The 15,799-nt window shown below is 36.1% G+C and overlaps 3 protein-coding genes and 1 pseudogene across 4 annotated transcripts; 1 reads left to right on the top strand and 3 right to left on the bottom strand.

Moving 5' to 3' along the window:
* The first annotated feature begins 2,895 nt into the window (after positions 1-2,895).
* Positions 2,896-6,173, top strand: LOC132173959 (uncharacterized). The gene is made up of 3 exons (XM_059585652.1): positions 2,896-3,261; positions 3,777-3,899; positions 5,815-6,173. The coding sequence occupies exons 1-3, from the start codon at positions 2,995-2,997 to the stop codon at positions 5,950-5,952; spliced, it is 528 nt and encodes a 175-aa protein (XP_059441635.1). The 5' UTR covers positions 2,896-2,994; the 3' UTR covers positions 5,953-6,173.
* A 58-nt stretch (positions 6,174-6,231) lies between these two features.
* Positions 6,232-7,593, bottom strand: LOC132173958 (polyubiquitin). Its single transcript, XM_059585651.1, has one exon. It carries the CDS (start codon positions 7,302-7,304, stop codon positions 6,384-6,386), a length of 921 nt encoding a protein of 306 aa, XP_059441634.1. The 5' UTR covers positions 7,305-7,593; the 3' UTR covers positions 6,232-6,383.
* A 763-nt stretch (positions 7,594-8,356) lies between these two features.
* LOC132173956 (grpE protein homolog 2, mitochondrial) lies at positions 8,357-11,920 on the bottom strand. Of its 2 annotated transcripts, XM_059585650.1 has the most exons (6): positions 11,606-11,913; positions 10,174-10,420; positions 9,893-10,086; positions 9,574-9,741; positions 9,128-9,256; positions 8,357-8,622 (listed from the first exon to the last, which is right to left on the bottom strand). In XM_059585650.1, the coding sequence occupies exons 1-6, from the start codon at positions 11,747-11,749 to the stop codon at positions 8,539-8,541; spliced, it is 966 nt and encodes a 321-aa protein (XP_059441633.1). In that variant the 5' UTR covers positions 11,750-11,913; the 3' UTR covers positions 8,357-8,538. The 2 variants fall into 2 exon arrangements, with proteins under 2 accessions (XP_059441633.1, XP_059441632.1); XM_059585649.1 differs by having other exon boundaries at positions 9,893-10,420; positions 11,606-11,920.
* A 1,152-nt stretch (positions 11,921-13,072) lies between these two features.
* LOC132175670 (mitochondrial pyruvate carrier 4-like) lies at positions 13,073-15,765 on the bottom strand (annotated as a pseudogene).
* Positions 15,766-15,799: the final 34 nt, after the last annotated feature.

Below are 15,799 nucleotides of genomic sequence, written 5' to 3'. Positions count from 1 at the left end.
GGTGGTTTGGGGTGACCGCGAGCCACCCCATGGGTGGAAAGGGGTGGCTGCTGGGGTGGCTTACGACCACCCCATAGGGGGTTGGGGGGATGGCACCGCCACCCTTGGCCATCCTTCAATTTTTATTTTTTATTTTTTATATTTTTTTTTAGATTTAATTTTTTAAATTAAATTAATAAAAAATTAATATTTTAATGGAGTAAAACGGTCTATTTTGAATTTCTTTAATGTCTATTAAAAAATTTTAATGGTAAGGATTTTATTATCATTTCAATTGATTCAGAGACTAAATTTTAAAAAAAAAGAAAAAAAACTTAAGGATATTAAAATTTTGAAGGGTTGACTCAGAAATTTATTATACATTTTCCTTTAATAAAACAATAAATCTTAATGGAGTTTAAAATGATGGGGGTGGTGGCTAACTTATTTATTCATCTTTTATTTTATTTTATTTTTTTATAATTATGTTTTATTAAATTATAGGTTGACAGGTAGTTATAGGATTTGACTATTTGAGTGGTATTATTAAATTGGGAGTAGGGTAATATTGGCTAGTGATTGACTTCCACCTGGATGGATTTAACAGGGGATCATGTTGTGTCCGAAATCCGAGAAACAACAGACCAATAGGAACACCTTTGTAGGCCTTGCTTCATGTGACCTCGACAGGATATGGTGTTGGACTTGTTTGGGTGCATTGAATCCTCCAAAACCCTCACATGCTTTGTGGACCGTCACACCTTTCCATATTCCTATGGCCCTCATCACAATTTTGAGAGATTTAGGAGGTGTTTGGCAAATGGGATGGCCTAAACACTGTAGTTGATGTAGATTGATGTGAAAAAAAGTAAGAATGTTTGGTATAAAAAAAATAAAAAAGTGGTATTGAAAAGTGAAAAAGTTTTGTTTTGTAGTGATTTTTTTATTTGAATAATAATAAAAAGTGAATGATTTGATATTAAAAGTGAAAAAGTTAGAATGTTTTGATGTTGATTTTTTTGGGAAATGGTGATGAACAGTATTTGGGCCAACCCAATCCCCATTACCAAACAAAGAAAAAAGTGAGATATTATTTAGAGTAGTGATTTTTGCAACACCGGCGTGCCTAACAGTAAGCACGTCAGTGTTAAAATATTATAAAATATTATTAAAATAATATTTAAACAGTAAAAATAATAATAATAATATTTTAACACTGGTGTGTTTACTGTTCAATCACGTTAGTGTTGCAAAAATCACTACTCTATTATTTATAGAATTTATTTGTCTAAATAAGAAGTGGGCCCTTTAAAACCTGTTTGATGGATTTTGTCTGAATTACTAGTAATTTAAATTATAACATTAACGTGACTGGATTGATAAATGAATCTCTTATAATATGCTAAATTATGATCTTTAATAAATCTTTCCAGTATATTAATCTCCCTAGCAAAAGGGTACAAAACAAGAACAAGTCCATACACTACAAATACAATCAAAGAAGCCATAGCAAAAAGCTCCAAAAGGCAAAATCTCAAGCACTTCCTAAAGTTGTCTTTGCTCTTATATATATATTGCCTAAAAAGAAAAATGTTAATTGACTAATTTTGCCCTGGTAAACACTACGTGTACTATATGGGTACCAAAAACATGCATTAAAAGTGCCAATAAAAGGTATTTTCACAGAAAAGCAGGCTATAAATTTGTTTTTTGTGTGCTTTGGCAAAGCTTAAAAAGCTGAAATCATGTAATTATATAAAGTTTTTGTCACTTCATAGGTTTCAAGATAAGAGCTCAAGCAAAATGATCTTTTATTTGATACTTTTTTTTTTTTTTTAGGAGCCATCATGATAGCTTTCCTTAAAAAAAGTTGTAGGCCATAATTTTTGTTTTTGTCTGCCTCACTTGTGTCTCAAGAATTAACACCATCACTTACGTGGCAGAATAAATAGAATGATCTTTAAGGGGTAGTTCAATCAATTGTAGATGACACTTCATAAAGCGGAGATCAATAGGTAAAAAAAAAATAATAATAATAATAGAATGGGCCAATTGATTCCAATGACAACCCATATTAGATTTATTGTGAACGTTTGGGATATTATAATTTTTTTTTTAATAAATTCACTTGTCAATTTATATTTTATGAAAATGAGTATCACATAACAATTCATTATTTTAGTAGTTAACATTATAAGTGTCATGGAATTGTATTGCCACGTAAATTTGTAAGAAAATAAAAGCTATGGTACTATAAACAACACTCGGGCTTGTTTAAATAAACCTTTTGCATTTTTATTCTGTGTAACATTTTTTTTTTTTTTTTCAATTTGCTTAGAAAAAAAAAAAAAAATTGAAAAAACCTTTTGCATTAGGTCTCTGTTATGGGCTTCTGACGGCTGGGCCTCATGTCGACCCAAAAGGTTATTTTTTGTTATGGGCTTCTGAGTCCCATATAAATTTATTTATTTATTTATTTTTAAGATCCCAATTTATACTTTGATCCCTCATCAATCAGATTTCATTTTGACTTATTTCAATTATAGTTGTAGATTTTGTCCTCAAGAGTTAGCTCAATCGGCTAGAATTACGCCACCTAATAAAGCGGAGGTCACTAGTTTGAATCTTCTTCCCCCTCTTATGTGGACATGTAAAAAAAAAAAAAAAGTTTTAGATTTTAAGTGGAATTAATCCAATTTAATAGCAATTATAGGATAATGTGATCATTCATTATTATCTTCCCAGACTACCAATTTTATTAATATATCATACTAATTTAATTTAGCATGGGTTGCAAATTTGCAATGTGCCCTTAGGTTAAAAAGTGACGGTTGCAACGGCGTCGTTTTAATTTTCTCTATTTTACTTTTTTTTTTTATTTTTAATCTTGCGCTCCATTTAACTGTACTATTGTCGGCGTCGCAGTGACTTCTAGTACTGCACACTGTTTACGACCACAAACACAAACCCCTACACACACCGCCGGAGCGCCAGACTGTCCGGGGGGGTCCGACGATGGAGGGAGTCGGGTCGAGGCTGGGCCGGGCATCTTCCCGGTACGGCCCAGCCGCCGCAGTGTTCAGTGGCCCAGTGAGGAAGTGGAAGAAGAGGTGGGTCCACGTGCCGCAATCCTACCACAGCTCCCATCCCCAATCCAACGGCGGCAATAGCTCTCGCCTCGTCCTCTGCCGGTGGACCCCCATCTCTTCCAGCACAGTCGCCGATTCCGGCTCGGCTGGCTCCGCCGAAGAGCCGCCGAGACGCAAGTTCCGCTACACTCCTGTAAGTACATATACTGTATGCATGTACTGTTTGGGAATATATAGGGTTTCTGGGAATTAAGTTGTGGTTTTTATTTTGGTTTGACCTGGTTTGTGTTGTGGTTGCCACTTTCAAGGGTTTTGGTTTTGGACATGTTGTACGACATAGTATTTGAGCTGATGTTCTGTTCTAGGCTGATGTTTTTTACTTGGTTTTGAGTTATAGAGATGAATTTACATATGGGTTTTTTGTTTTTGGCTATAAAGTTTCAATCTTTTAGTAGATTCTTCAATTTGTGTGTTCTGTAAAATTGAATCAAACTTGGTCTTGAGGGTTCTTACAAAAAGTGTAAGAAATTTCGACTAATGCTATGGTTTCCATGAAACTCATCCCTGACTGATTTCTTTAGGTAATAACTTCTATCAACCGCATCATTCAATTGCGAATTCTTACACTAGAAAAGAAATTTTGATTTGATTTGATTTTTTTTTTTTTTTTGAATTATGAGCAAGAGTTAATCACTGGTAATTGTGCAGATTGCTGTGCTAGAAGAACAGAGCAAGGCGGGCATCAAAAAGTCCGAAGATGATGCTAACATGAGTCAGACCAACCAATCTATGAAGCCGGACATGGATGAAGATTTGAAGAAAGGAACTCAGGTGATGTTGTTAGGTCTGACTTAGGTTCTGACTCACTCTAAATTCTCGTGTTCTTTCTATTCGAGAATTTTGTTATTCTCCCTTTGTTTTTTATTAGAGCCCATTGTTCTTTCCTTTGCTTTTAGTCAGGCTGGAATATATGTAGATGTTCTCATATTCAAGGATTCATCTTTGGAAGTTGGAAGTAATTTTCTATCAAAGCTAATTAAGTATAATGAAATGATAATGGAGCATGGTTTGGCCCTTGGATTTGCTACATCGAGAGTTCATCTGCTTATGCTTTTTTGACAATTTTATTATGCTATGTTTGTTTGTACATATATTAGTGAAAAGCGAACAAAATGAGAAAACCATATTCATTTTTTATTTGAATTGTCACGACTCTCAACGTATTGAGCTATGTTGAATTGGTAATAGGTTAGAAATGTAAGATCCTAACACAATCACATAGCATGTTTGATATCAGGATTTCTTCGTGCCGATGTATTTATATGATATTATAACAGAGCAAGAAATATGGACCATTTAGTTTAGATTATAATACATGCTACGAATTACATAATAATAATATGATTTCTTTGTGTTCCTAGGATTTTATGCAGGCAGAAACATATTTCACGATCTTTGGTAGATCATAGTTAACAAAAACTCTTGCTATTATGAACTGGATTTAGAAAAAGTGTACCACATTCATAAATGTAAGGTCAAGCCCTTAAATAGGGGCCCATGAAAGTTTGCAGCATACTTATGAACTAACAACTTCAAGTTTTTGATTACTGTTAGACAAATGAGATAAATTTATTGAGTAAACTTTTATGGCCATCATTCTTGATACAGCAATGTTAGGGACTGCGGGATAATTTTCAGGGTGGTGGTTTTACAATTTTGGCTGTGTAGATTAGAGATATGTAGGATCCAATACGGCTATACAAATAGTTGAGAAACAACCCAAGTACATAGTGTCTCTAGGTTGGTTTGAAGATATTATAAAGTCTCGTTTGAGGCTGTGCTGATGTAATTGCATTGTAATTAGTGCATTAGTGCGACTAATGATGCATTGGTGTTTCGCCCTTGACGCCTGTAGAGACCATGCTTCATGAAGTTGATTTAAAATGCATTTTATTGGTAGTCGAAATATGGAAAAGTACTTTAAGATATCGTAAATATTTTTTCAAATATCTATTGTCCCCAGAACAGACCAATATGCCGATGAATTAATATGAGGGATAATCGATGCTGTTTTCTGAAGCTGAGGTCACTCATCTAGCAATTTCTGCTGACAAATATGTGGAATTGTAGTCTTGAGTGATTAAATGGATTTCCAGTAGTCATTCCACATTGTAGGGATAAAATTGGGTTCAATATCCTTGTTGTGACATTACTCCTTGTAACTGGCCATAGATTTTATTATGCATCATCACTGAAGTTAATATCAACATGTTAGTGAACTGCTAGATGTTTGAAGATGTATTGGTCTGTCATGCCCATAACCAGGACTCATCATCCCACAACATGTCAATTTCCTTTCTGGGGACTCCTTTGTATAGATATTACCACTATAAGTCTTTATGCCTTGGTCAAGTTGTTTGAGCTTTTTCTATGAGAAGATTGTTTTGGAGTCTTTAGCATCCTATATGCTAACATCCCCACTGATTGTTTTGGAGTCATAAGAGTAAAATGTTTTTAGTGTATGATTTTTGGTTCACATATAGAAGCAAGTGTGCAGATGTATTAGTTTCAGCTCTAGTATCATGAAGGTGGAAATTCTTCTTATTCCTCACCTTCTTTCTAGCAAGTAGGATGATTTGGGAAACATTTTGCAAATTTTAATGGAAAATTCTTGAAAGATAACTCATGACAAATTAAATAAGTTTGTCTTATGCTCGAATCTGACAAGAATGAATTTGGCTTGCAGGATTCAAATGTAAGTTATTTGGATTTGGGTTTGTGCTTGAAAGGCCACAATGACAACCTTGATTCTGTAGGAGAGAACACAGAGAGTCAGATGAAGAGTGGCAACATTGATGTTGATTTCTTTCTGAAGACGAACTGACTTGAAAAAATAAATAAAAAAAAAGAAATTGCTCCTGCAATAAGATGAAGTCAGAGCATTTGGCGACCTTGTGGACATTGCATGTCGTAGAATCTTGTAATTAAGTTGTAGGCTGGTTTCATCATTTTAGTGCCTGTATATGTTTTGTCTCCTCTCTAGCTAATATAACCCGTGTTTTTTCTGTTGCCGCTATGGCTGTAAATCTAATGGTTTTTCGTATCTTTTGTTTAGAGTAATTTCTTTTCTAATGCTTTTACTTGAAAGAAAACAAAAGCCAGAAATTTTAACAAGCTAGCATAATTCGATTCAGAGAAGAGAAATAGTAATTACATTGAAACGTTTTTATTCACTTATTCATTAACTACTATGCTAAAAGCCAAGGCAGGCTTAATCAGCAGCACCCACAAAAGCAGAAGGGAAAGGAAAATCAATTAGAGATGACCACCGCGGAGGCGGAGGACAAGGTGGAGGGTGGACTCCTTCTGAATGTTGTAGTCGGCGAGGGTGCGACCGTCCTCCAACTGCTTCCCGGCAAAGATGAGCCTCTGCTGGTCCGGAGGAATCCCTTCCTTGTCCTGTATCTTTGCCTTCACGTTATCTATGGTGTCCGAGCTCTCCACCTCCAGCGTTATCGTCTTCCCTGTCAGAGTCTTCACAAATATCTGCATCCCTCCCCTCAATCGGAGCACCAGATGCAATGTCGACTCCTTCTGGATGTTATAGTCGGCGAGGGTGCGGCCGTCTTCCAATTGCTTCCCGGCGAAGATCAGGCGCTGCTGATCCGGAGGAATGCCTTCCTTGTCCTGGATCTTGGCCTTGACGTTGTCGATGGTGTCGGAGCTCTCGACCTCGAGGGTGATGGTCTTCCCGGTTAGGGTCTTGACGAAGATCTGCATCCCTCCCCTCAATCGGAGAACCAGATGCAAGGTCGACTCCTTCTGGATATTGTAGTCGGCGAGGGTACGGCCATCCTCCAACTGCTTCCCGGCGAAGATCAGGCGCTGCTGGTCCGGAGGGATGCCTTCCTTGTCTTGAATCTTAGCCTTGACGTTGTCAATGGTGTCAGAGCTCTCGACCTCTAGGGTTATGGTCTTCCCGGTTAGGGTTTTGACGAAGATCTGCATGCCGCCACGGAGGCGGAGCACGAGGTGGAGAGTCGACTCCTTCTGGATGTTGTAGTCGGCGAGGGTGCGACCGTCCTCCAATTGCTTCCCGGCGAAGATAAGGCGCTGCTGATCCGGCGGGATGCCTTCTTTGTCCTGGATCTTGGCCTTTACGTTGTCGATGGTGTCGGAGCTCTCGACCTCGAGAGTGATGGTCTTGCCGGTTAGAGTTTTCACGAAGATCTGCATCTTTCGTCGAAGCTAGCTTAAACTTTGGCTAAGTTGTGAAAAGAGATGAAATCAATGGGAAAGATTTACGGATGAATGGAGAGTAGGGGAGAAGGCGTCGTTATATAGAAGAATTTAGCCGACTCAACTCAATGACGTAATCGGATGCGTTCCTTAATTCCTTCGATGATTCGGAAGTTGCGGGAAATTTCTTGGTCATCCATAAATATTCCCACGACTCTCGGCTCGCGTCCTCTCGATGGCTTCCACAAATTTCTTGGTCGCCACGTCGCCAAATATCCAAATTCTATGCTTCCTCGGTTGGTCCTTACCTTTCCTTTATTATTATTTATTATTTATAGAAAATATATATATAAAATTAATTCCCATGATTACATCATAAGTTATAGGTTTCAAAAATAACTTCAAATCGAATGCATACTTCATTAGAGAATTTAATTTAGGTGTCTAGACTTCTGCAAAGATTCAATTTATCATTTACTCCTGTTGAGAATGTCAGGAAGATTAATTTTCATTGAATAAAGACAGTAAAAAACAATAGATTGACATAGGCTAGCAAAACAAATTTGCTTCCTATTTTCCAACTATATATGTATTTATAGGACAAAGATTTCCTCCATTTCAAGCTGGTTTTAGAAAAAATTCTTCCAACTTAATTTATAAAATAATTCCCAGTCTCCCTTTAGGCATAAAAATCGGAATAAATTTGTTTAAAAAAGCATGATTGAAATTAGAACTTCTTCTTCAACCTAGTTTAGATTGTAACTCTGTTCATATTTATATATAATAATAATAATAATAAACAACATTTAAGTTATTTGTCCTTCATATTATCAGCCCAATTTTAATGCCAACAGCTAACGAAGTACCCTTTTGCAGCAAAAGGGTGGTTTAAAGGAATGAAATATTAATTGATTGATGTCTTTTTAGCAAAAGTAAGGTCAGTTTTGGGGGATAAATATATTTTCCTTTAAAAATAAAAAATAAAAAGGAAAAGAAAAGTGATACTTCAATTTCAATATAATAAATGCCAAAATATTGAGACGTCCATGTAAAAAGGCTTCAAAATAAAATAAAATAAAATTTATTGAGTCGTTTAATTTAGTGAAAAAAGAAAAAGAGATAACATTATACTTAATCCTTCACTCAAACATGCGTCAAAATTTTTAGACGATACGCGGTAAAAACTCCACCGAGTCATTCTCTTCAAGCTTGAGAGCCCTTGTCAACTGCACTAATCCTCAGCCGTATCTGGTGGAGACTCTGTTACACCCACTTCTGCCGGCCGAATAACTCTATCATAAAGCACGTATCCCGACTGCAATACAAACACGATAAAGCTTTTAATTAGGCACTTAAACTGGGAGGCTATTAAACTACAACAATGTTTGAAGGAATAGGCAACAATGTGAACAATAAAAATGGATCAACTGGCTATCAACATCACAGCCAATTTTATACGTGTAAATTGGTCAAATGAACTGCATATAGATCAAAATGATGGGAAAAATGTTCAAATGCCCCCCAAAGAATTTAAACCTCAACATGTATATGCATCCACGATTATCGGTTATAAGATCAATCGCCAATTGGACGAATTTTAGTCCAAAGTCCAACTCCTAACAGAAACGATATCTTAATTGCATGTGGATCAAGATGAAATAAAAAAGTTCATTTTTAAAATGTCCAAATGCCCCTCAAAAAACTTAAACCTCATCAATGCATCCAAGATTAAAATAATTGCTATCAGTTATAAGTTAGTACAATAACTCCTCATCCTGCAAAGAATACATGAAGAACAATTGGATTGCTGAAATTGGTACCTTAAGAACAACAGCAACAGTGTCTGCAGGCTTGGAATTATCTGGTATTTTGAAGACTGCATTATGTCTATGTGGATCAAACGGCTCATTTGTTGGATCAAATTTTTCGACTCCAAATTTCCTAAACACCTGAAAGCAAAAGCATTCATAAGCCTCATGCAATAGAGTTAACTTCTAATATATCTTGCTACATCAAATAATACCAGTTTTCCAAGCACAACTAATACCTATGATCTCAAAATTCAATTTGTTGCTGCAAAAGCATATTTGCATGAACATTTAAGCATTAGAAAAAATAAAAACCAGATTGTAATGCTTTTTATTTCTCAAATTTGTGACGTACGGTATTTAACATAAGATTGAAGTACATGAAAACTACAAATTCACATGCAATCAGGAGCTGTATGGCCAAGTGTGAATCTTGGCAACACCTAAAGAAATCTTACATCCACAAGTTGTTTCTCAGTCATTTCAACACCTTCCAAAAGTGTTTTTAACAGTGGTACTGCTCCAGAAGAGTCTTTAGATGTATCAATTTTCGCAAAGCTTTCTTTGACAACTGAAGAAGCTCTTCCTAAGTTGTCTGCAACATCCAGTAAACTCTTCGCAAAATTCTGCCACATTATCCCCAAGCATGTCAGTGTTAAACTATCAAAGAAAATAGAAGAAAAAAAAAAATTATATATCGAACCTGAACATAATGAGAAAATAAATGGCAAATATGAGGAGAAAAAGAGGGAGAATAAATAAAAATTAAATGGAGACCTGTATGGCGAATTTTTTTGAGTTCTCTGCATCGCGTCTCGTCCTGTCCACAACATTCTCGAGCTCTGCATAGCTACGGACAACCTTATCTTGCAACTTCTCAATCTCTTTGTGCTTCAATTTCAGAAGTTCTTCCTTCTCTACCACTAGTTTAGCCAAATCATCCATGGAAAGCTCACCCTCGCTCTCCGAATCTGAATCAGAAAATGCAATTCGTTTAGTACCTTTTCTCCTCCTTTTGACAGACTCAGACATAGTAGACTGGGATTCCGAAATAGGACCTGATTCGTTCATCTGATCAGCAGCTTTGCTCTGTCCAGAACCTGAATCTTTAGCTTGATTGGAAAGGTTAGCATCTCCACTCATATTTGTGGGCTCTGCGTTTGTAGAAGCACCATTATTCTCTACAGTATTCCCTTGATCCTTGTCAGTAGGCTCAGGGGAGGCAGATGAAGAAACTCCAAATCTTTGGAAGATGGAAGAGTGGGGTGCTGAATGATGTAAGAAAGACACCTGACTTGGAACCAACTGGAACATAAAAAGCAGACACGTGATTCAATGAGAATGCCATTGACATGGCAAACAAACAATGTGCGAATAATCTAAAATTACAGAAAAAAGTAGAGATAATTATAAAATACAGAAAAATTCAACCAAATTACCCATAATAGAAATAAAGTGCAAAGCACTAGCCTGAAAGGTTGTTGAAATGCCTTCAAATGTTCAGAAATATGAAAAAAGAAAAAGAAAAAGTGTTGAATATAAGCATATTAAACCGAACATGATAGATTCCTCCCATAAAAAATTAAAATCAATAAAGACATGCAATGAGACCCTCAACAAATAACTCCTGATGACCACGTTATTCTGAGGTAAATATAGATGCAATAGATGTATTAATTCACATAAAGAATTATTATTTCTATTACATCACAAATTGATCTGACACTCAACCAATTTTAGAAAAATATATATATATAGCTTTTACAAATTCCTCGACCATAAGCTCGAAACATATTGCTACCATGAGCAAAACGAACTGTTTCAAACACTATGCAGAACACGATCAAGTGTTTCCAACTCAATGAGAGGTTGTGAACGCACTTTTAGCCATTCAAACCAACAGAAGGTTGGGAAATTGGAAAATTCAAAATCCTAAGCATTTTCATAACATAAAGAAACAAAACGTCAACTTACCAAAATTTAAACCCGAGCATCTGTAAATGCTCAAACTTGAGAAAACATAGGCACTTTTGAAATGATCCAAAAAAGTACGAACCTTTTTAATACGAAAACCCACAAAACCTTAATTTAAATCTAACTACTACTAAAAAAAGCTACCATTAAAACTCAGACCAGTGGACTTCCTTGTACCAAAACGAAAACTTTGAAGCAATATAAAACCTAAACAAAACCCAAAAGCCCAAACACCAAGAACCTGTAAAAGCTTAAAACTTTAACTTCCAATTGCTTAAGACTTTGATCTACACCACACATAAAACCCCAAATCTCAATTTTTGTTTTTGGGGATAAGTAAAAACTCAGAAAGCTAAAACAACAACAAATACCATTGAAAACGACTTCAGAGAACAGGAAAATCAGTTCTGAATCCAAAAGAGCTTTCATATTGGCTTGATTTACAGAAATCCCTAAAACCCTAGCAAAACCCTAGTCACAATTAACCACAAAAACCACGGTCGTTTCGATGCGTACCACGTTCGGGGATTCACGAACAAGCGAGTGGAACTGGTTGGAGAGGATCGGCAAATTTTGCTGTTGGGGAACCGAGAGGAGGAGCAGGGAACTCCGCGGAACGACGCGCCTTGGCACTCGCGACAAAACCCTAGAGACCAACATGGCTGCGAGACGATGAGTCAGAGTAAGGGCCAAAATCGGAAATGAAGACGGGTTTCTAGCGAGAGAGATGAGAGACTGCTGGGGGGGTTTTGTTGTTAGGGAAAGACAGAAAGTTGAACAGAAAATAGACAACAGTTAGTGCTTGGGGAGGAAGAAAACTGTGAGATTGGAAAATCTTGTGGGATTTCCCGGTGGAATTTATTTGGTGACCAATTTGCCCCTCAGTAACTCTTTTAACACGGTGCCGTTTCGTTTGTATTGGTTTGAGTTTTTATTCCCCAGGGAAAGAGGAAAGGTTAATTGTCGTCCAGTTATGTTTTTCGAGTTGTGTTTTTATTTTTGGTTTTAGAAGCCTCCAGAAGACTACTAGATCCTAGAGGGGAAAGATTGATGTGCACTCTTGAAGTCTTGATAATGTATATTTTTTTTCAAAAAAAATAAAATAAAAATATGAACGGTTTAAAATATAAAATTCTCAAAAAAATAAAACTCAAAATTATTTTTATTTTATAAGGAAAAACTTTACTTAATTTTCTGAATTTTCATAGTTTTTGTTCCCATTAGAATTTGGGGTTAAAAAGTCTCATGGAGCAACAAATGATAGGTAGGGTTGGGTATTGGTTAAATCGGTAACAATAAGGGCATTGTTGCCCACCAAACCACTCAATAGGTTAAGTCGGTTAATTAACTAACTTCATACCAATGGTAATAATTTTTAACTATTTCAAATAAGTTGGTTACATGTCAATCGGTTAATCGTAAACTCTTTATATTAGGCCAACACTTTTTTTTACGGGCCAAAATGAGTTGTTTTTCGGGTTAAACAAATGTTTATTGGACATATTTTTACATTGGATTTGACAATACATTAGCCAACCCCATTTCAAATTGTATGACACATTCAATGGTACTTTTGAAGAATTTTTTAAAATAAAAACCACTTCGGTCACCAAATGTATACTATAGAAGATTTATGTTACATTTTTTTTGTTTTTTTTATAATTTTTGTTTCTACATAATACTTGGGGAGTGAGAAAAAAGGAGGAACGATATTGTCGGAACCGAATATGAGAGAAATGCTCAAAAGAGAGACCCACTAAGATATTCAATTCAGGCAATTGCTGACCGAAAGAAGACTTAACAGTGTTTAAGAGCACACTCTTCTCCCGCACATTGATTGATGTAGGACTAAGTCCTAATAATCAATGATGCTACTATTAACAAAACCAGGGGGAGCCATGGCCTCCCTAATTTTCAATTTTTCTTAAAAATATTTATTATAAAATTGTATATATATATATAGGCTTAAAAACCAGTCCTGGCCCCTATAAAAAATAGGTGTGACCCCTCGTTCAAACTTTGGTCCTTTTAGATGAGAAATCTTAGTTCTGTCCCTATGATTTATTTTTCTACAAAAAAAAAAAAAAAAAAAAAAAAGTGGAAAAAGAAGGAAGAAACAATACTGTCGGGATGGAAACCGAGTTGAAAATATACAAAAGCTGTCTACATTAAGCCAGTTCGATGTAGTTCCTGAGAGATTTTTGTCATCACTCTTTTCCCTCAGCTGCTTGAGTCTCGGAAAAGTGATCATATCTGCAGAAAAGAAGAACAGGTCACCAAAAGGGTAGATATAAAAATCATCAAATTGAAATCCATTGTTAAATAGCTATAGCAAGCTTGTTTATTTGTGGGTCAACCTTGAGCTAGGCCAAGGATGCTAGAGCTCACTGATCTCAGGATCAGCACTGAATTCTAAAGAACTACTGTTTTGTATATACAGTATTTCTCAAAAGCTTAATTAAACCAACAACTTCTAAGAGAAAACCAGACTCAAAAAGCTACTTCTATTGCCCCTGGAATAACAGTATATTTAGTTGCTAAATCATACTCAACTCGAACTGAATCCTGCGTGTTAGCTGATACAAGCCTGTCCCAGCCATTGCAATACTATTACCGAAAAGATACCAGTTTTGCTGCAATATCAGAGCAGTATTAAGAACAAAATAGAACCTGCTGCAATCCATAATATTCCAAATAAATTCCGGATTTGGGAAGGCAAAGATAAGAGAAACAAAATACAAAGAAAAGTTGTGTTCAGCAGCATAATATGATGGGCAATTTTTATCACACAGCCATGTATGTTGAGTGTTGAGTCTCTTTTGGTTCCCTACATATAGCAGGCAGAGCATTTCTATTTGAATCTTCCTTCCCATTGGTAAATCTGGACTGGGTTCCATGTTCTGCATTTATTCACATTTAGAAGAGTGACACTGTAGAAAAACCATTTTGTTAAGGGTCTAACCATTGATTCAAAAGCTCTAGGATTGTTGAATAAGGATTTGGTTAAACCCTTAGCCCTTAAAGATCGTAATATTTTACCATGCTTTCAAATCCAACGTTCACGATGGCTCATTCTATCAATATTGACTCGACGGTAGCCCTTTCTCTTTAATTAGTGACTGCACTCAACTATTACATTCAATGACTTAATACTATGCTCATACATAATATCAAGACATTTTAATCTATACTATAGGTCGCTCATTCCATGACTTAAATTCGTGATCACATGGTGCCTGTACATCAATATTGTGGAATTGTGGAATAAAGATGTTGTGTGCATTGAAAATGGTGAATAGAGACATGTAATATAATATTGACTTAGAGATACATGAATCTACTTCAATTTAAACCATTCAGAGTAGAGATACTACCGAAAATATGTACAGAAAATGAGCTGACATCATGAGTTAAACCCTGACTCTACCATTTACCTATAATTTCAATTAAACATTTCACACATTAGACCTCACTTATTAAGGGAGCGTTCTAACCCACACATAAGGGGAAAACTACTATCTTTAAAGTAACCATACCGGAGTTACCACCACGCTGTAGCGTGACCAAATAATTCCAGTGCAAAAAATTCCTGTACAAGAGGTGTGATATAACGTCAAGATAATGAAATGGCACAAAAGGACTGGACCTAAATCAGTCAATCCAAGCATATAGATTTAAGATTATAAGTTGCATACCTACTTGCTGAGGGCAAGAGAGGCTTTCAGGTGGCTTTGAGAAGTCAGCAATATTTGCCATGCTGATGCCCCACTTAAAAGTTGGAGCCCAAAAGAAAACTGCAGCAATTGTTATGAGATGTTCTTAAAGAATGTATTAGCACAATTACAACCATTATGTTTAATTTATGATTGATGGTTGTGAAGAAGAGATTGTTAGGTCCATTGAAAATGGTCATTTCTCCAGTAAGGATGTTGATCCCATAGGAGACAGCTTGTTGAGAGAGCATTCAAGATGGAAAAAAAATCCAACATCTTGTGTCCTTTTATAAATGGCTTAAATGAAATGGTTTGTCAACCATTAGATGTTTGATTACTTGCACCATTTAAACAAAACCCAGTTGCCAAAATGCAACACTTTCAGCTGATTTCAGTACTACAAAAGATTTAAGGAATTGAATCTAATTAAAATCTAATAATACTATGATTTAAATCATCAGCAAGGAAATGGTGACCGAATGTATGAACACAACTGGAGAAAAACGACAGAGAAAAAGTATGCAGAAAGAACAGAGGTAACAAACTTGTTTTGGGGCCAGCCGGTGGTTCCAGAGAGCTTTGAGCTTGGAACTTGCCATATTGATTATGAGGGGATCAATCTCTCTGCCTTCTGTGGCTCTTAGGGACTTTGAAAGAACAGAGTAGGGTTGACTTACAACCGAGTGATTCGGGAAGAGTGTGACACTTCAGGCTCTATTCTATATATTTTCGGGCCCCATGACTGTACAGTTGTGCTAACAAGGATGGTTGCTTATCTTGTGCCTTCGACAAGACCATCAATCATACGCATAGCTGACAAACAATTAGCCATTAAAAAAATCGCATTAAAAAAATTGCGGTCAGCCATGGACGGCTGCTTGTAGCATTACTTTATTCAGTGTCATCAAAGGTTGATAAATTTAATCAGAATGGCATACCCACAAAGAAATTCAAAACTCAGTATCTTCCTACGCCTCTATAATCCACAATTTCAAAG

This window comes from Corylus avellana, chromosome ca3 (assembly GCF_901000735.1).
Source record: "Corylus avellana chromosome ca3, CavTom2PMs-1.0".
Classification (NCBI taxonomy): Eukaryota; Viridiplantae; Streptophyta; class Magnoliopsida; order Fagales; family Betulaceae; genus Corylus; species Corylus avellana.
Note: the sequence above shows the minus strand (reverse complement) of the source record. Positions and strands in the feature narration are given on the sequence as shown.